General features: G+C 35.5%; 4 protein-coding genes and 1 pseudogene across 4 annotated transcripts; all 5 read left to right on the top strand.

Moving 5' to 3' along the window:
• Positions 1-568: 568 nt before the first annotated feature.
• Positions 569-3,069, top strand: LOC109149194 (G-type lectin S-receptor-like serine/threonine-protein kinase At4g27290). The gene is made up of 6 exons (XM_019296858.1): positions 569-592; positions 768-1,056; positions 1,200-1,445; positions 2,152-2,389; positions 2,488-2,638; positions 2,734-3,069. Exons 1-6 carry the CDS (start codon positions 569-571, stop codon positions 2,929-2,931), a joined length of 1,146 nt encoding a protein of 381 aa, XP_019152403.1. The 3' UTR covers positions 2,932-3,069.
• A 1,515-nt stretch (positions 3,070-4,584) lies between these two features.
• LOC109149195 (G-type lectin S-receptor-like serine/threonine-protein kinase At4g27290) lies at positions 4,585-7,588 on the top strand. Its single transcript, XM_019296859.1, has 6 exons — positions 4,585-5,903; positions 6,011-6,230; positions 6,306-6,516; positions 6,598-6,835; positions 6,952-7,102; positions 7,198-7,588. Exons 1-6 carry the CDS (start codon positions 4,585-4,587, stop codon positions 7,504-7,506), a joined length of 2,448 nt encoding a protein of 815 aa, XP_019152404.1. The 3' UTR covers positions 7,507-7,588.
• Positions 7,589-8,561: 973 nt separating this feature from the next.
• LOC109149196 (G-type lectin S-receptor-like serine/threonine-protein kinase At4g27290) lies at positions 8,562-9,500 on the top strand. The gene has a single exon (XM_019296860.1). It carries the CDS (start codon positions 8,562-8,564, stop codon positions 9,498-9,500), a length of 939 nt encoding a protein of 312 aa, XP_019152405.1.
• Positions 9,499-11,708, top strand: LOC109149197 (G-type lectin S-receptor-like serine/threonine-protein kinase SD1-1). Its single transcript, XM_019296861.1, has 7 exons — positions 9,499-9,864; positions 10,147-10,412; positions 10,482-10,692; positions 10,934-11,003; positions 11,104-11,246; positions 11,403-11,527; positions 11,640-11,708. The coding sequence occupies exons 1-7, from the start codon at positions 9,684-9,686 to the stop codon at positions 11,706-11,708; spliced, it is 1,065 nt and encodes a 354-aa protein (XP_019152406.1). The 5' UTR covers positions 9,499-9,683.
• LOC109149198 lies at positions 11,387-16,428 on the top strand (annotated as a pseudogene).
• The last annotated feature ends 2,162 nt before the right edge of the window (positions 16,429-18,590 follow it).

Genomic DNA, 18,590 nt, shown 5'->3' on the forward strand with positions numbered 1-18,590 from the left:
GAATAGAATTACTGGGAATTTTAATTCCAATGTTTGGTATACATGGGAATTGAAACATGGGAATTGAAAGGGAATAAGTAGTATAAAGTCAAAAATGTCCATTATTGTTGTTAGACATTAATTTTAAGTTAAAAAAGGAAGGGGTAATTTTGACTCATCACTATCTTTTTTCTTCAGGAATTAAAATCTCAGGGGGACATGGGATTTTAATTCCATGAAAATGGGTCCCTCCAACTAAACTACGGAATTTAATGGCCTTTGGAATTAGGTGGGAATTAAGTGAGAAGAGAATTTAAAATCTCTCCAACCAAACATCTGTAATACTAGGATTTCAAAAAAGGACAACTCCTAACTAAGTTGATTGGGACGAAGTTAAGTTAAACTCTCTATAGTAATAATTTAGAGTCTAGACTGCTGGTTATTATCTCTTTGTGGTTTTTGGTTGGTTATGCTCATTCAAGTCAAAGTGCGTTAAAGTCATATCGACTGTATTTATAATAATAATAATAATAATAATAATAATAATAATAATAATAATTTCGAATCTCGATAGCCGCAGTGTGAGGTTATGCTCAAAGTAGACAGATTCCTGGTGCGTACCGATACTAAGTTATCATAATTTACATCCTCCAAATACTCAGGTCGGGATGTAAAGGACATTGGAATTGTGGATTCAACTTTTTGGGAAAAGGCTGTGAATTGACAGCTTTAATTAAGGGGAAAAGGGAACCTGGTGCTTTAATTGCTTGGTCTGTGAAAACATAAAGATCGGTGCAAAATCCGGTTGCAGTGTTGTTGGATTCAGGAACCTGGTGCTGAGAGATGCGGAAGATGAAAACCCCCAGAATTTTCTCTGGCAAAGTTTTGATCATCCAACTGATCAGTGGTTACCTGGAATGAAGCTTGGGTGGAATTTGCAGACTGGTCATGAAGTTTTTTATACAGCTTGGAAGGGTGAAAATGACCCAGCTTCAGGACAATATACACTGCACCTAGATCTTACTGGATATCCACAAGTTAGTCTCAAGAATAGAACATCTGAGATTTTTAGCTCAGGTCCATGGAATGGCTTGCGCTTTAGTATGGCACCAGTAGAACAGAGCAGCACCTACCTTGGCCCACAAGAAGTGGTTATAAATAAAAAGGAGGATGCCATAGGAGAAAACCCCTGAATTGCCACAATAATGGATCTTCATCAGATGGATTCCTCAAATATTCTGATATCAAATTGCCAGATACAAAGCACTCTTGGTATAATGAATCTATGAGCCTTCAAGAGTGTGAACAAGTTTGCTTCAGGAATTGCTCTTGTATGGCTTATTCCACTCTCAGTATAAACAATGGAGGAAGTGGTTGTTTGATTTGGTACGAAGATTTGGTTGATATGAGAACAGTACAGAATGGGCAAGATTTGTATATTAGACTGGCTTCTTCTGAAATACCAGGTATATAATTGATGTGTTTATAATCACTTTTCGCAAGCTCATAATAAAGTAGAAATAAGAAAATTCTTTTGGAACTACAGGGTTAAAACCAGAACCACATCATTCAACCTCATTAGGGAGGAAAGTAAAAATCCTTGTGCTTTGTTTGTCGCAGCTGGTTGTAATAGTTGTTGCTGCGGTGTATCTTTTCTTCTATTTCTACAAAAGTAAAAGGAAAGAACAAATGTTGAAGCAAGAATTAGAGTTACCAATATTCGATTGGTCGACAATATCAAGAGCAACAAATAATTTCTCAGAGATAAATAAATTAGGCCAAGGTGGATTTGGAGTAGTGTACAAGGTAAAAATATATGCATCTTTTTTTGATGGGCATGTACGTACATAATCTTATTTTATTTAGTTTAATTGCCTAAGGTGCATTGGATGGGGGAGAAGAAATAGCTGTGAAAAGGCTATCAAAGAACTCCAAACAAGGGATTGAGGAATTCAAGAATGAAGTTCTTTGTATAGCCAAATTATAGCATCGAAATCTTGTCAAGCTTCTAGGATGTTGCATTAGCGGAGATGAAAAAATGTTAATTTATGAATACATGCCAAACAAAAGTTTGGACTTCTTCATATTTGGTATGGTTATCTTCTCCACTATATAACCAAATCTATTTTATAAATCTTTGGAACAAGACTAATTAAGGAAAACCTTTTGTAGATCAAACAAAGAAAAAGTTGCTAAATTGGCCAAATGGCTTCAACATAATTAATGGAGTTGCGCGAGGGTTATTATATCTCCATCAAGATTCTCGATTAAGAATAATCCATAGAGATCTCAAAGCTAGTAATGTTTTGCTTGATACTAATTTGAATCCAAAGATATCTGATTTTGGCTTGGCTAGAAGTATAGATGGAAATGCAACTGGAGATAACACAAAACGAGTTGCTGGAACACGGTAGGAATTTGAATTTCATCTTAAGAACTTCTATAACACATCTATTGCATATGTTTGTTTCATGGCATCCTCTCATTTAATACACCTATACTGTGTAGTGGGTATATGTCTCCAGAATATGCCGGACATGGAATCTTTTCAGTTAAATCGGATGTATTTAGCTTTGGCATTTCAGTACTTGAGATAGTCAGTGGTAGGAGAAATAGTGAATTTGTCAATGATGATCAATACCTGACTCTTCCTGAACATGTAAGTGTTTCAATATATATGTTTCCATTAATTCTTTCTTTCTTGTCTATCTAGAATATTCCATTTTTCTTTGTATGATTTTAAATACTATATAGGCATGGAAGCTTTACAGAGAAGGAAGATCAATTGCACTGGTTGATGAACATATAGCTGGTTCATGTGATGTAGTTCAAGTTCTACGGTCAATTCATATCGGCCTTTTATGTGTGCAGCAATTTCCAAAGGATAGACCGGACATGTCTTCTGTAGTTCAAATGTTGATTAATGATTTTGCATTACCTCAAGCTAAATAGCCTGGCTTCTTTTTTGGCGAAGAATATCCTTCAAGCAAACATGCAAAAAGTTCCCTAAATGAAGTTACTATTACGACATTGAGTCCTCGTTGAATGTATAATTTAAATTTATTTACACTCAATATGGATAAAGCTTAGATAGTACGGATATTGTAGTTATATCAATTGATGCTTACAAATTTGAAATGCATCAATAAGAAATTAAATGTGAACATTATTATTTTTGAATATGTGTATCATGTCATTTAACAACCCAATTTTAATATAACACAAAGGAATTAACTTGAATAAAATTATTCAATAAAATAACTCCCAAATACTAGGATTTCACAAAAGATTAGGACAACTCCAAGCCAAGTTAATTTGGACAAAGTTTCAGGTTAGACTCTATGTAGGAATAATCTAGGTTGGTTACTTCGCCTCTTTGTGATTTAAATTTTTCTTGGAAGCTCAGTAATAAAGTCATGTCAACCACATTTATTTCCTATTTTTCTTATAAACAACGTAAATTGCACTTACTTAAGTATAAATATTTAATGGCATTCAAAAAAAGTATAAATATTTAATGAGATATTGAGATGGATTCGCTTATTATATTTATGTTTGTTTATATATATTCGAATACGTACAAATAGCATTTCATCTTGAAAAATCATAATTACCATCAATTATTTAAAAAAAAATGATACATCTTTAATATAAACATTATTTATTAGCATAAATAAAAGTTAATTATATATACATATTAAAAAATCACACTTTTAGCCACTCAATTTTTATCTAAGATACAATTTAGCACATGATTTTCAATTTTATTTTTTAAAAAATTAATACATTTTTTGAATGGTACTGACTCCATTACATTGTCAAAATTAATACCTTAATCGTTCCAAACGTTGTCAAAATAATTTAACCAGATTACTTTGTAATTAAATTCTTATTTATTTGCTAATGATTTAATGGCATAAGTGACTTTTTCAAACGAAAGTTTATGAATTTGAATCTCAGTGGAGGTGATATCGACTCATTGTAAGGGCAGCCTAAACTAAATGATGTCTTGATTTGACGGCTCTAATCGAAGGGGATGAACCGCTGTTACGGCCTATGATCGTTGGCTACAAACATCATGAAGTCAAGACACGTTTTCATGGAAAGTTACCCGCAATTACACGCACTCTTGACTCTTTAATTGGGTGTTTGATCTTCATTTTCACCTCAAAATTCCTCAACCACTCTATCATTAGCCATGGATGCTATTTTACTTCTTTTGCATTTCCCTTTCTTTCAATATCAAACATTTATTTGGTGATTGGATCAAGGGCTTACTAGCTAAATGTTATAATTCATAGCGAAAACATAATTTTATTTTCACCATCACATTTTCGAGAGAAAGGTGCTAGACTTACCTTTCATGGATCTCCTCCATCCCAACAATTTCTTAACCACCAGTTACTGGATTTGACCCTTTATTGGTCTCCATCCAACACTTGGAGAACCATTTAATTACTAAAACCCAAATTTTCAAGTTATTAACCACATCATACACCTAATATTGCTAATAAACCACGCCGCTAGAGTTAGGACTTAGGAATCTTGGTGGTTTATTCGTCTTATCATATTCAATTCAAAGCATTCCTCCAGCTAGCAGTAGCCATGGAAACTCTTTTACTCCTTTTGCTTTTGTCGGTTTTCTTACTTTCAATATCAAATATTTGCTTGGCAAAGCATATCGATAATTTAATTTCAAGAACGCAATTTCTGAAAGATGGGGATACCATCATCTCAAAAGGTGGGACATTTGAGATGGGATTTTTTAGCCCCACCAATTCCTCAAACCGTTACGTAGGAATCTGGTACAAACAAATTCCTGTTCAGACGGTGGTTTGGGTTGCAAACAGAGATGCTCCACTTGCCGACACATCATCTTCAACAGTGTTGAAGATCACCAAGCTGGGAGGCCAACTTGCACTTCTCGGAGACAAGGGTCAGCCTGTTTGGTCTGTGAACACATCAAGATCCGTGCAAAATCCGGTTGCAGAGTTGTTGGATTCAGGGAACCTGGTGCTGAGAGATGCAGAAGATGAAAACCCGGAGAATTTTCTTTGGCAAAGTTTTGATCATCCAACTGATCATTGGTTACCTGGGGTGAAGTTTGGGTGGAATATACAGACTGGCCATGAAATCTTTTTTACAGCTTGGAAGGGTGAAAATGACCCAGCTTCAGGCCAATATACACTGCACCTGGATCCTACTGGATATCCACAATATATTATCAAGAATGGAACAACTGAGATTTTTAGCTCAGGTCCATGGAATGGTTTGTACTTTAGTGCAACCAGCAGCACCAGAATCAGCCCCCTCATCAATTTCCAACATGGAATGGTTATAAATAAAAAAGAGGTTTATGTTTGGTATAATCCCAGTAATAATTTGGGTTTATTTAGATTTGTTGTTACAAGCAATGGTATTCTGAAATTATGGGTATGGGAAGATGAGATGAAGCAGTGGGTGAGTAATCGGGGCCAACCATCAGATACTTGTGGTACATATGGTTTATGTGGTGGAAATGGTGTCTGCAACATATATCAATTTCGTATTTGTGTATGTTTAGACACATTTTTGCCTAATAATAATGCCACAGCCACAGCAAGCTTGTCACAAGGATGCCACAGGAGAAAACCCCTGAGTTGCCAAAATAATGGATCTTCATCGGATGGATTCCTCAAATATTCTGATATCAAATTGCCAGATACAAAGCACTCTTGGTATGACGAATCTATGAGCCTTCAAGAGTGTGAACGAGTTTGCTTGAGGAATTGCTCTTGTATGGCTTATTCAACTCTCAATATAAGCAATGGAGGAAGTGGGTGTTTGATTTGGTATGATGATTTAGTTGATATTAGAACAATACCGAATGGGCAAGACATATACATCAGACTGGCTGCTACTGAAATACCAGGTATAGTAAATGTGTTTATACTCACTTTGAAAGCCTCATAATAAAGTGTAAATAAGAAAATTCTTTTGGAACTACTACAGGATTAAAACCAGAACCACATCATTCAAGTTCATTGGGGAGTAAAAATAAAATCCTTGTGCCTTGTTTGTCTATGCTGGTTGTAATAGTTCTTGCTGGGGTGTCTCTTTACTTGTATTTTTGCAAATCAAAAAGGAAAGAGCAAATGTTGAAGCAAGAATTAGAGCTACCAATTTTCGATTGGTCAACAATATCAAGAGCTACAAATAACTTTTCAGAAATGAACAAGTTAGGCCAAGGTGGATTTGGAACTGTATACAAGGTAAAATTATATGCAGCTTTAATTTCTTAGATGGGTCGTGTACATAATCTTATTTTATTTATTTTAATTACCTAGGGTGCATTAGATGGGGGAGAAGAAATAGCTGTCAAGAGGCTATCAAAGATTTCCACGCAAGGTCTTGAGGAATTCATGAATGAAGTCATTTGTATTGCCAAATTACAACATCGAAATCTTGTCAAGCTTTTGGGGTGCTGCATTAGCGGGGAAGAAAAGATGTTGATCTATGAATACATGCCTAACAAAAGTTTGGACTTCTTCATATTTGGTATGTTTACCTTGTCATCTATATCCAATAATCCAAATCATAAGAAATTATAGAAACAACACTAACTTAAACCTTTGGCAGATCAAACAAGAAAAAAGTTGCTTGACTGGCTTAAACGCTTTAACATAATCAATGGAATTGCTCGAGGGTTATTGTATCTCCATCAAGATTCTCGACTAAGAATTATCCATAGAGACCTCAAGAGTAGCAATGTTTTGCTTGATATTGACTTAAACCCAAAAATATCCGACTTTGGTCTGGCTAGAAGTTTAGTAGGAAACGCAACTGGAGATAATACAAAACGAGTTGCTGGAACCCAGTAAGAATATATTACAATTTACTCTTAAACACTTTTGCAAGCCATCTTTTGCATATGTTTGTTCTTAATTATATTTTTAAATGCATCTACTCATTGAGTGTTTACCATATATGTAGTGGGTATATATCTCCGGAATATGCAACACATGGGATCTTCTCAGTTAAATCAGATGTGTTTAGCTTTGGTGTTTTAGTACTAGAGATTGTTAGCGGCAAGAGAAATAACGAATTTTCAAATGAAGATCAATACGAGACACTTCCTGGACATGTAAGATTTTTAGATGATTCCATTAATTTACTCATTCATGTCAGCTGAATATTCATCATTTCTCTCTGCAATATTGTTAAATATATATTATACAGGCATGGAAGCTTTATAAAGAAGGAGAATCACTCAAACTCGTTGATGAGCATATATTTGATTCATATGATGTGACTCAAGTTCTAAGGTCAATTCATGTTGGTCTTTTATGTGTGCAACAATCTTCAAAAGATAGACCAAACATGTCTTCTGTTGTTCAGATGCTGGTTAATGACGCTGCGTTGCCTCAACCTAAAGAGCCTGGCTTCTTCGTTGGGAGAAGGGCTGTTTTTAACTCAGAGAGTTCTTCAGCCAAACATGCAACAAGTTCCCTTAATGAAGTAACAATGTCATCACTGGGTCCTCGTTGATTAATGCATAACTTAGATTCCTTAAATTGTCTCAGAATTTAAATTTCATCTTAAGATCTTCAACTACGTACACATTTATTCCTCGTGCATATGTTAGTTAGTTGCTCAAAATCTAAATAACATACTGGGTTTAAGAGGTGAATTTGTTAAGATCCAAAGCGTAATAGGTGCCCTTGGCTTTCATGAATCATGATTTGATAAGCATAAACCAAAACATGTCAAGAATTGATAGCTCTAATGGGCGTCGGTTTGAAATTTCATGGGACATTTAAGACACGCTTTGAGGAAATTAAGAGGACCACCCGACATTTACATGCACTCAGCTTCTTGTCATCAGAATCAATCCGCCAAAGTTGACTAGTCCTCCCAACTCTTTTTTTGGTCACCAACCAAGGAAATTTGCATCCCAGAAGGAGTAATTCTATATGTACTTTTATTCTATATTCTCATTCATTACTGGAAATTTTGAAATTTCCGACCATCTGAAAGTTATCTTAAATCAAGTCGAAAGTCTTGTTCCGACCACTTTTGGTATCCGGAAAAACCCTTGTTGCTATTTCCGACCACTTTTTGCTTTCAACTTGATTTAAGATCATATTCAGGTGGTCAGAAATTCAATAATTTCTAGTTGTGATTTTCAATTTTTTAATATGTGGTATGTTTTGATTGTTTAATATAAGGGAGTCATGATTTTTATCCATTACTATAATGTTGAGCAATTGTGAAATTACAATTTTAAAAATAAATAATAAAATATTAAAATTGAAGGATCAATAGTGTGATGCTACCAATATTCAATATAGACTGTTTATCACATTGTAGTCATTTGTTGACTTGGTTCATCATATGAAATTTATTCAGTGCACATCGAATTTCCTTGATCACTCCAAAAGAATTATAATGGGTTTAATAGGTCAATTTGTTAAGATACAAATCAGTCAAAGACACATTACTAGGGAAAGATCGCTCCCTGCATTTACACGAGGTCTTGATTGTCTGATCTTCATTTTCGCCTATTCTAAAAGTTCCTCTACCACTCTCTTTCTGTAGTAGCCATGGAAGTTCTTTTACCAGCTTTGATCATACTTTCGATATCAAATATTTGCTTGGGAAAGGAAATCGATTTAATTTCAAGAACGCAATTTCTGAAAGATGGGGATACCATCATCTCAAAAGGTGGAACCTTTGTGATGGGATTTTTTAGTCCCACCAATTCCTCAAACCGATATGTAGGAATCTGGTACAAAAAAATTCCTGTTCAGACAGTGGTTTGGGTTGCAAACAGAGATGCTCCACTTGCTAACACAACTTCAGCAGCCTTGAAGATTACCCTGGGAGGCCAACTTTCACTTCTTGGAGACAAAGGTCAGGCTGTTTGGTCCGCGAACACATCAAGATCAACGGTGCAAAATCCGGTTGCAGAGTTGCTGGATACTGGGAACCTTGTGGTGAGAGATGCAGATGATGAAAAGCTGCAGAATTTTCTGTGGCAAAGTTTTGATTATCCAACTGATCATTGGTTACCCGGAATGAAGCTTGGGTGGAACTTACAGACTGGTCATGAGGTTTTTTTTACAGCTTGGAAGGGTGAAAATGACCCAGCTTCAGGCCAATATACACTGCACCTGGATCCTGCTGGATACCCACAACTTATTATCAAGAATGGAACAGCTGAGGTTTTTAGCACAGGTCCATGGAATGGTTTGCGCTTTAGTGTAACATCAAGTGAACAGAGCAGCAGCAACCTTGGCGCACATGGACTGGTTATAAATAAAAAAGAGGTTTATGTTTGGTATAATCCCAATAATGTTTTGGGTTTAATTAGATTTGTTGTTACAAGCAATGGTATTATAAAATCATGGGTATGGGAAGATGAGATGAACCAATGGGTGAGTTATCGTAGCCAACCATCAGATACTTGTGGCGCATACGGTTTATGTGGTGGAAATAGTGTCTGCGACAGCCACAGGTTGTGTATGTTTAGACAATTTTGAGGTTGTGTATGTTTAGACAATTTTTTGCCTAATAATAATCCCACAGCCACAGGAAGCTTGTCACGAGGATGCCATAGGAGAAAACCCCTGAATTGCCACAATAATGGATCTTCATCAGATGGATTCCTCAAATATTCTGATATCAAATTGCCAGATACAAAGCAGTCTTGGTATAATGAATCTATGAGCCTTCAAGAGTGTGAACAAGTTTGCTTCAGGAATTGCTCTTGTATGGCTTATTCCACTCTCAATATAAGCAATGGAGGTAGTGGGTGTTTGATTTGGTATGGAGATTTGGTTGATATGAGACCAGTACAGAATGGGCAAGATATGTTCATCAGATTGGCTGCTTCTGAAATGCCAGGTACCTGACAATAAAGTAGAAATAAGAGAGGATGGAAGCAATCCAGTCAAGTTGATCAGATTGTTGGCTTAGTAACTACAATGTTCTAAGTTGGTCTTTCTGTGAGAGAGGCCTACTGACTTTCTTAGTTTAAGTCAATCTAAGCTTGTTTATCTTCTTTTGTTCCTTTACCACCTAAGGTCACAAGGAAGGTTTACCCCGTGCACACCTTTATGTAATGGTTACGGATTTTTCTCATCATTAAAAAAAATAAGAAATAAAAGAAGTTTTTTTGAACTTCAGGGTTAAAAGCAGAACCACATCATTCAACCTCATTCAGGAGGAAAATAAAAATCCTTGCGCTTTGTTTGTCGCTGCTGGTTGTAATAGTTCTTGCTGGGGTGTATCTTTTCTTGTATTTCTGCAAAAGAAAAAGGAAAGAACAAAAGTTGGAGCTGGAGCAAGAATTAGAGCTACCAATATTCGGTTGGTCAACAATATCAAGAGCTACAAATAACTTCTCAAAGATGAACAAATTAGGTCAAGGTGGATTTGGAGCTGTGTACAAGGTAAAAGTATATGCATCTTTCTTGGATGGTCATGTACATAATCTTATTTTATTTATTTCAATTGCCTAGGGTGCATTGGATGGGGGAGAAGAAATAGCTGTGAAGAGGCTATCAAAGAATTCTAAACAAGGACTTCAGGAATTCAAGAATGAACTCATTTGTATTGTCAAATTACAGCATCGAAATCTTGTCAAGCTTTTGGGGTGCTGCATTAGCGGGGAAGAAAAGATGTTGATCTATGAATACATGTATAACAAAAGTTTGGACTTCTTCATATTTGGTATGTTTACCTTGTCATCTATATCCAAATTACTGGAAATTATTGAAACAAAACTAACTTAAACCTTTGGCAGATCAAACAAAAAAAAGGTTGCTTGATTGGCCAAAACGCTTCAACATAATTTATGGAGTTGCGCGAGGGTTATTATATCTCCATCAAGATTCCCGACTAAGAATAATCCATAGAGATCTCAAAGTTAGTAATGTTTTGCTTGATATTGATTTGAATCCAAAGATATCAGACTTTGGCTTGGCTAGGAGTATAGTAGGAAATGCAATGGGAGATAACACAAAACGAGTTGCTGGAACAGAGTAAGAATTCGAATTTCTATCTTAAGATCTTCTACTACACATCTATTGCATATGTTTGTTTCATGTCATCCTCTCATTTGGTATCACCTATACTATGTAGTGGGTATATGTCCCCAGAATATGCCGGGCATGGAATCTTTTCAGTTAAATCGGATGTGTTTAGCTTTGGCATTTCAGTACTTGAGATAGTCAGTGGTAGGAGAAATAATGAGTGTAATAACAGTAGCTCAGGTCCATGGAATGGTTTGCGCTTTAGTGTAATAACAGTAGAACAGAACATCAACAACCTTGGCCCACAAGAAGTGGTTATAAATAAAAAGGAGGTTTATTATTGGTACAATCCCAGTAATGATTTGGGTTTATAAAGATTTGTTGTTACAAGTAATGGTTTTCTAAAAGCATGGGTATGGGAAGATGAGATCAAGCAATGGGTGAGTTATCGTAGCCAACCTGCAGATATTTGTGGAACATATGGTTTATGTGGTGGAAATGGTGTCTGCGACATACAGCAATTTCATGGTTGTGTATGTTTAGACAAATTTTTGCCTAATAATAATGCCACAGTCACAGGAACCTTGTCACGAGGATGCCATAGGAGAAAACCCCTGAATTGTCACAAGAATGGATCTTCATCAGATGGATTCCTCAAATATTCAAATATCAAATTGCCAGATACAAACCAGTCTTGGTATAATGAATCTATGAGCCTTCAAGAATGTGAACGAGTTTGCTTGAGGAATTGCTCTTGTATGGCTTATTCCACTCTCAATATAAGCAATGGAGGAAGTGGGTGTTTGATTTGGTATGGAGATTTGGTTGATATGAGAACAGTACATAATGGGCAAGATATGTTCATCAGATTGGCTACTTCTGAAATGCCAGAAATGCCAGGTATAGTTAATGTGTTTATTATCAGTTTGACAGCCTGACAATAAAGTAGAAATAAGAGAAATTAGGAAGCAACTCAGCCAAGTTGATCAAACTGTTGGCTTAGTAATTATAAAATTCTAAGTTTGATTTTCCGTGGGAGAGGCCTACTAAACTTTTTAATTCAAGTCAATCAACTATGAACAATTTAAGGTGATTTATCTTCTTGTGGTCCTTTACCGTCTAAGGTCACAAGGAAAAGTTTATCCAATGTGTAATGGTTGTGAATTTTTCTCATAGTTAAAAAAAGGGGAAAGGGTCAAATAAGCCCTCAAACATTTGTTAAAGAGTCAATTAGCCCCTCCAACTTTTTAAAGGTGCAATTACACCCATCAACAATGCATTTTGATGCAATGAAGCCCAAATACAGCTAAATGACATGCTATTATGTGTCATTAAAGATCCGACCATTTTCCGACGTATTTTCTGACAAAAAAGTGACTGGCTACCGTCGAATAGTCGCCGGTCACGAACTCCGGTGACCACTGTGGTCACCTTCTCCAGTCGAGGAGACCACCACAGTGGTGGCTTTCTCAACCAGAGAAGGCAACCCAGATCTGGGTTGCCTTTTCTGGCGAGAAGGTGACCACAATGGTTATCGGAGTCCGTGACGGGCGACCGTTCGACGTTCGACGGTCGACGGTCACCTTTTTGCCTGAAAATACGTCGAAAAATGACTGGATCTTCAATGACCTATGATAGCAGGTCATCTATATGTATTTGAGCTTTATTGCATCAAAATGCATTGTTTATGGGTGTAATTGCACCTTTAAAGAGTTGGGAGGGCTAATTGACTCTTTAACAAATGTTTGAGGACCTATTTGATCATTTTTCCTTTAAAAAGTGAAGAAATAAGAGAAGTTTTTTTGAATTACAGGGTTAAAAGCAGAGCCATATCATTCAACCTCATTCAGGAGTAAAATAAAAATCCTTGCGCTTTGTTTGTCGCTGCTGGTTGTAATAGTTCTTGCTGGGGTGTATATTTTCTTGTACTTCTGCAAAAGAAAAAGGAAAGAACAAAAATTGAAGCAAGAACTAGAGCTACCAATATTTGATTGGTCAACAATATCAAGAGTTACAAATAATTTTTCAGAGATGAACAAATTAGGTCAAGGAGGATTTGGAGTTGTGTATAAGGTAAAAGTAGATGCATCCTTCTTTTATTTTTATTTATTTATTTATTTATTTTGGTGTGTAAACCACGAGGTGGTCCGGATCTTTCTCTGTCCGTTTAACGGTCCAGATCCACCCGACTAATTCCCGTTCGTTCCGGGAGGCACAGGACTAGCCCAAAGGAAATCGTCACTTGTGGGAATCGAACCCATCTTTCTTGAATGGGCAAGTACATAATCTTATTTTATTTATTTGAAATGCTTAGGGTGCATTGGATGGGGGAGAAGAAATAGCTGTTAAGAGGCTATCAAAGAATTCCAAACAAGGACTTTAAGAATTCAAGAATGAAGTTATTTGCATTGCTAAATTGCAACATAGGAATCTTGTCAAGCTTCTGGGATGCTGCATTAGGGGAGAAGAAAAAATGTTGATCTATGAGTACATGCCTAACAAAAGTTTGGACTTTTTCATATTTGGTATGGTTATCTTCTCCACTATATAACCACTTCTATATTATAAATCTTTGGAACAAAACTAAGGAAAACCTTTTGCAGATCAAACAAAGAAAAAGTTGCTTGATTGGCCAAAACGCTTCAACATAATTAATGGAGTTGCACGAGGGTTATTATATCTCCATCAAGATTCCCGACTAAGAATAATCCATAGAGATTTCAAAATTAGTAATGTTTTGCTTGATATTGATTTGAATCCAAAGATATCAGACTTCGGCTTGGCTAGGAGTATAGTAGGAAATGCAATGGGAGATAACACAAAACGAGTTGCTGGAACATAGTAAGAATTTGATTTTCATCTTAAGATCTTCTACTACACTACATCTATTGCATATGTTTGTTTCATGTCATCCTCTCATTAGGTATCACCTATACTATGTAGTGGGTATATGTCTCCAGAATATGCCGGGCATGGAATCTTTTCCGTTAAATCGGATGTGTTTAGCTTTGGCATTTCAGTACTTGAGATAGTCAGTGGTAGGAGAAATAATGAGTTTATCAATGAAGATCAGTACATGACTCTTCTTGAACATGTAAGTGTTCCATTTTATGTCTCAATTAATTCATTCTTTCTTGTCTAGATTATATATTCCATTTTTCTTTGTATATATGAATTTAAATACTATATAGGCATGGAAGCTTTATAGAGAAGGAAAATCAATTGCACTGGTTGATAAGGATATAGCTGGTCCATATGATGTAGTTCAAGTTCTACGGTCAATCCATGTCGCCCTTCTATGTGTACAACAATCTCCAGAGGATAGACCAGACATGTCTTCTGTAGTTCAGATGTTGGTTAATGATTTTGCATTGCCTCAAGCTAAACAGCCTGGCTTCTTCTTTGGTAAGGAATGTCCTCCACGCACACATGCAAAAAGTTCCCTAAATGAAATTACTATTACGATATTGAGTCCTCGTTGAATGTATAATTTAGATTTATCATTTATTTATACTCAATTTGGAGAAAACTTAGATAGCAAAAGATATCCTTGTTATATCAATTATATTGATGCTTACAAATTTGAAATGCAGACATCAATAAGAATTATGAAATGTGAACATTATTTTTGCATGTGTATCACATTATCATGTCATTTAACAACCAAATTTTAAAATCACAAAGGAATAAAATTGTTCGATACAATAAATCCTAACAGGGCGTTTGGTTGGAAGGGGGAATTATGTGGGAAATGAATTGTAATTCCATGGGAGTTGAATTACTGGGAATAAAGTGAGAATTTAAATTCCAGTGTTTGGTTGACAGGAATAGAATTACTGGGAATTTTAATTCCAATGTTTGGTATACATGGGAATTGAAAGGGAATAAGTAGTATAAAGTCAAAAATGTCCATTATTGTTGTTAGACATTAATTTCAAGTTAAAAAAGGAAGGGGTAATTTTAACTCATCACTATCTTTTTTTCCCAGGAATTAAAATTCCAGGGGGGACATGCGATTTTAATTCCATGAAAATGGGTCCCTCCAACCAAACTACGGAATTTAATGGCCTTTGGAATTAGGTAGGAATTAAGTAAGAAGGGAATTTAAAATCCCTTCAACCAAACACCTGTAGTACTAGGATTTCAAAAAAAGGACAACTCCTAACTAAGTTGATTGGGACAAAGTTAAGTTAAACTCTCTATAGTAATAATTTAGAGTCTAGACTGCAGGTTATTATCTCTTTGTGGTTTTTGGTTGGTTATGCTCATTCAAGTCAAAGTGCGTTACCAGGACTATGTGGTCTAATGGTATTCGGGTTGGACTTCCATTTGGAAGGTTGTGAGTTCGAGCCTCAGTGGAGGCGTTATTGGCTCTTTGTGTTTCAGTAGGTTGAGAAAGTATATGAACAGATACTACAATGTAATAGGGCCAGTAGCATTCAAAAAAAAAAAAAAAATAGTCAAAGTGCGTTAAAGTTGTAATAGGGCCAGTAGCATTCAAAAAAAATAAAACACTCATACATTTAAAGATCATTTTACATGTAATCAGTTATCAACTAACAATACTACAATGTAATAGGGCCAGTAGCATTCAAAAAAAAAAAAAAAGTCAAAGTGCGTTAAAGTCATATCAACTGCATTTATTATTATTATTATTATTATTATTATTATTATTATTACACTCATACATTTAAAGATCATTTTACATGTAATCAGTTATCAACTAACAATTAATTTTTATTAAATAGTTTTTTTTTTAATAATCAGCTACCTAGTCAAACTCATTAATTCAATTCGCTAACCGCTATTAGCTATCCGCTATCCCTATTTGTCAAACACCCTATATGTCTAGCTCGATCATGTGTCATTATTCACAATCTAACCCAAGAAATATTTAGTTGGCAATGCCGATTGTGAATTCACAACTATCAACAAGATTCGAATCTCGACAGCCGCAGTGTGAGGTTATGCTCAAAGTAGACAGATTTTTGGTGTGCACCGATACTAAGTTATCATAATTTACATCCTTCAAATACTCAGGTCGGGATGTAAAGGACATTGGAATTGTAGATTCAACTTTTTGGGAAAAGGTCGTGAATTGACAGCTTTAATTAAGGGGAAAAGGGAACCTGGTGCTTGGTCTGTGAAAACATTAAGATCGGTGCAAAATCCGGTTGCAGTGTTGTTGGATTCAGGGAACCTGGTGCTGAGAGATGCGGAAGATGAAAACCCCCAGAATTTTCTCTGCCAAAGTTTTGATCATCCAACTGATCAGTGGTTACCTGGAATGAAGCTTGGAAGGGTGAAAATGACCCAGCTTCAGGCCAATATACACTGCACCCGGATCTTACTGGATATCCACAACTTAGTCTCAAGAATAGAACAACTGAGATTTTTAGCTCAGGTCCATGGAATGGCTTGCGCTTTAGTATAGCACCAGTTGAACAGAGCAGCACCTACCTTGGCCCACAAGAAGTGGTTATAAATAAAAGGGAAAATGACACTTTTTCCCTCTGAGTTATATACTTATAGTCATTTTTCCTTCTCAATTATTTAGGTAAGCACATTAGTCCCCTCAATTATTCTAAAAGTGGTGGTTTTTTCCCCTGATATATTAAATTGATATTTCTACCCTTAAAGTAAACATTTTATTTATTTTACTTCTCCAACAAATTATCGCGTATACGTAGGGATGACCACGGTTCAGATCAAACTGAACTGGACATTATAGCAATTGAATTAAAAGTTTCCGGTTATGATTCAGATCTAGAACCTAATATTTGGATTTCAATTTATTAAAATTATGAATTAAAAAAATTGGATCTTGAACCGTGAATCGGCGGTTCTGGATCCGGTTCGCGATTTTGAACCGTCTTTATTTTAAAATTTTATTTTTTATTTTAAATAGTCTAAATTCAACAATAAATGTATTTTATTTTTTCAGTTCGGAACATGAATCGTCCGTTCCGGTTCGCGATTTTAATAAACTCTAAATATCGAGTTTCGATTCTAAATTGTAATTGGAATATTTCGGTTTGGTTGCTATAGTGTTTGTTTGGTTTGAACCAAATTATTGTCATAATTTGTTCGAGAAGTAAAATAAATAAAATATTTATTTTAAATATTTATTTTAAGGGTATATATGTCCATTTAACATTTCAGAGGGAAAAACAGCCACTTGAATAATTTAGGAGGAGAAAGTGCTATAAGTATATAACTTTGTGGGGGAAGAAGTGTCATTTTCCATAAATAAAAAGGAGGTTTATTTTTGGAGTAATCCCAGTAATAATTTGGGTTTATTGAGATTTATTTTAACAAGCAATGGTTTTATAAAATCATGGACATGGGAAGATGAGATCAAACAATGGGTGAGTTTTCATAGCCAACCGTCAGATACTTGTGACACATATGGTTTATGTGGTAGAAATGGTGTCTGCAACATACATGATTATCGTAGTTGTGGATGTTTGGACAAATTTTTGCCCAATAATAATGCACCAGAGAGTTTGTCACAAGGATGCCATAGGAGAAAACCCATGAATTGCCACAATAATGGATCTTCATCAGATGGATTCCTCAAATATTCTGATATCAAATTGCCAGATACAAAGCACTCTTGGTATAATGAATCTATGAGCCTTCAAGAGTGTGAACAAGTTTGCTTCAGGAATTGCTCTTGTATGGCTTATTCCACTCTCAATATAAACAATGGAGGAAGTGGTTGTTTGATTTGGTACGAAGATTTGGTTGATATGAGAACAGTACAGAATGGGCAAGATTTGTATATCAGATTGGCTTCTTCTGAAATACCAGGTATAATTGATATGATGTGTTTATAATCACTTTTCACAAGCTCATAATAAAGTAGAAATAAGAAAATTCTTTTGGAACTACAGGGTTAAAACCAGAACCACATCATTCAACCTCATTAGGGAGGAAAGTAAAAATCCTTGTACTTTGTTTGTCGCTGCTGGTTGTAATAGTTGTTGCTGCGGTGTATCTTTTCTTCTATTTCTACAAAAGGAAAAGGAAAGAACAAATGTTGAAGCAAGAATTAGAGTTACCAATATTCGATTGGTCGACAATATCAAGAGCAACAAATAATTTTTCAGAGATAAATAAATTAGGCCGAGGTGGATTTGGAGTAGTGTACAAGGTAAAAATATATGCATCTTTTTTTGATGGGCATGTATGTACATAATCTTATTTTATTTAGTTTAATTGCCTAGGGTGCATTGGATGGGGGAGAAGAAATAGCTGTGAAAAGGCTATCAAAGAAATCCAAACAAGGGATTGAGGAATTCAAGAATGAAGTTATTTGTATAGTCAAATTACAGCATCGAAATCTTGTCAAGCTGCTAGGATATTGTATTAGCGGAGAAGAAAAGATGTTGATCTATGAATACATGCCTAACAAAAGTTTGGACTTCTCCATGCAGATGATGGTTTTTTCTTTTTACTGCCTGGAAGAGTGAAAATGATCCAGCTTCAGGCCAATATATACTGTACCTGGTTCTTACACTAGTATATTGAAACAATTCATATTCGAATTTGACCAAAATATATATATGCATCACAAAATTGCACAAATAAACA

This window comes from Ipomoea nil, unplaced genomic scaffold, assembly GCF_001879475.1.
Source record: "Ipomoea nil cultivar Tokyo-kokei standard unplaced genomic scaffold, Asagao_1.1 scaffold2159, whole genome shotgun sequence".
Lineage (NCBI taxonomy): Eukaryota > Viridiplantae > Streptophyta > Magnoliopsida > Solanales > Convolvulaceae > Ipomoea > Ipomoea nil.

What these genes read in the sequence shown, in the direction of transcription:
- LOC109149194 (XM_019296858.1), top strand. Translation starts at nt 569, where the DNA reads ATGCTCAAAGTAGACAGATTCCTG. An exon ending in GGCTTCTTCTGAAATACCAG is followed by an intron (nt 1,446 to 2,151) that starts GTATATAATTGA and finishes AACCTTTTGTAG; the next exon opens with ATCAAACAAAGAAAAAGTTG. An exon ending in AAACGAGTTGCTGGAACACG is followed by an intron (nt 2,390 to 2,487) that starts GTAGGAATTTGA and finishes TATACTGTGTAG; the next exon opens with TGGGTATATGTCTCCAGAAT.
- LOC109149195 (XM_019296859.1), top strand. Translation starts at nt 4,585, where the DNA reads ATGGAAACTCTTTTACTCCTTTTGCTTTTGTCGGTTTTCTTACTTTCA. An exon ending in AAACGAGTTGCTGGAACCCA is followed by an intron (nt 6,836 to 6,951) that starts GTAAGAATATAT and finishes CCATATATGTAG; the next exon opens with TGGGTATATATCTCCGGAAT. An exon ending in ACGAGACACTTCCTGGACAT is followed by an intron (nt 7,103 to 7,197) that starts GTAAGATTTTTA and finishes TATATTATACAG; the next exon opens with GCATGGAAGCTTTATAAAGA.
- LOC109149196 (XM_019296860.1), top strand. Translation starts at nt 8,562, where the DNA reads ATGGAAGTTCTTTTACCAGCTTTGATCATACTTTCGATATCAAATATT.
- LOC109149197 (XM_019296861.1), top strand. Translation starts at nt 9,684, where the DNA reads ATGAGCCTTCAAGAGTGTGAACAAGTTTGCTTCAGGAATTGCTCTTGT. An exon ending in GGCTGCTTCTGAAATGCCAG is followed by an intron (nt 9,865 to 10,146) that starts GTACCTGACAAT and finishes TTTGAACTTCAG; the next exon opens with GGTTAAAAGCAGAACCACAT. An exon ending in TACAGCAATTTCATGGTTGT is followed by an intron (nt 11,528 to 11,639) that starts GTATGTTTAGAC and finishes GATCTTCATCAG; the next exon opens with ATGGATTCCTCAAATATTCA.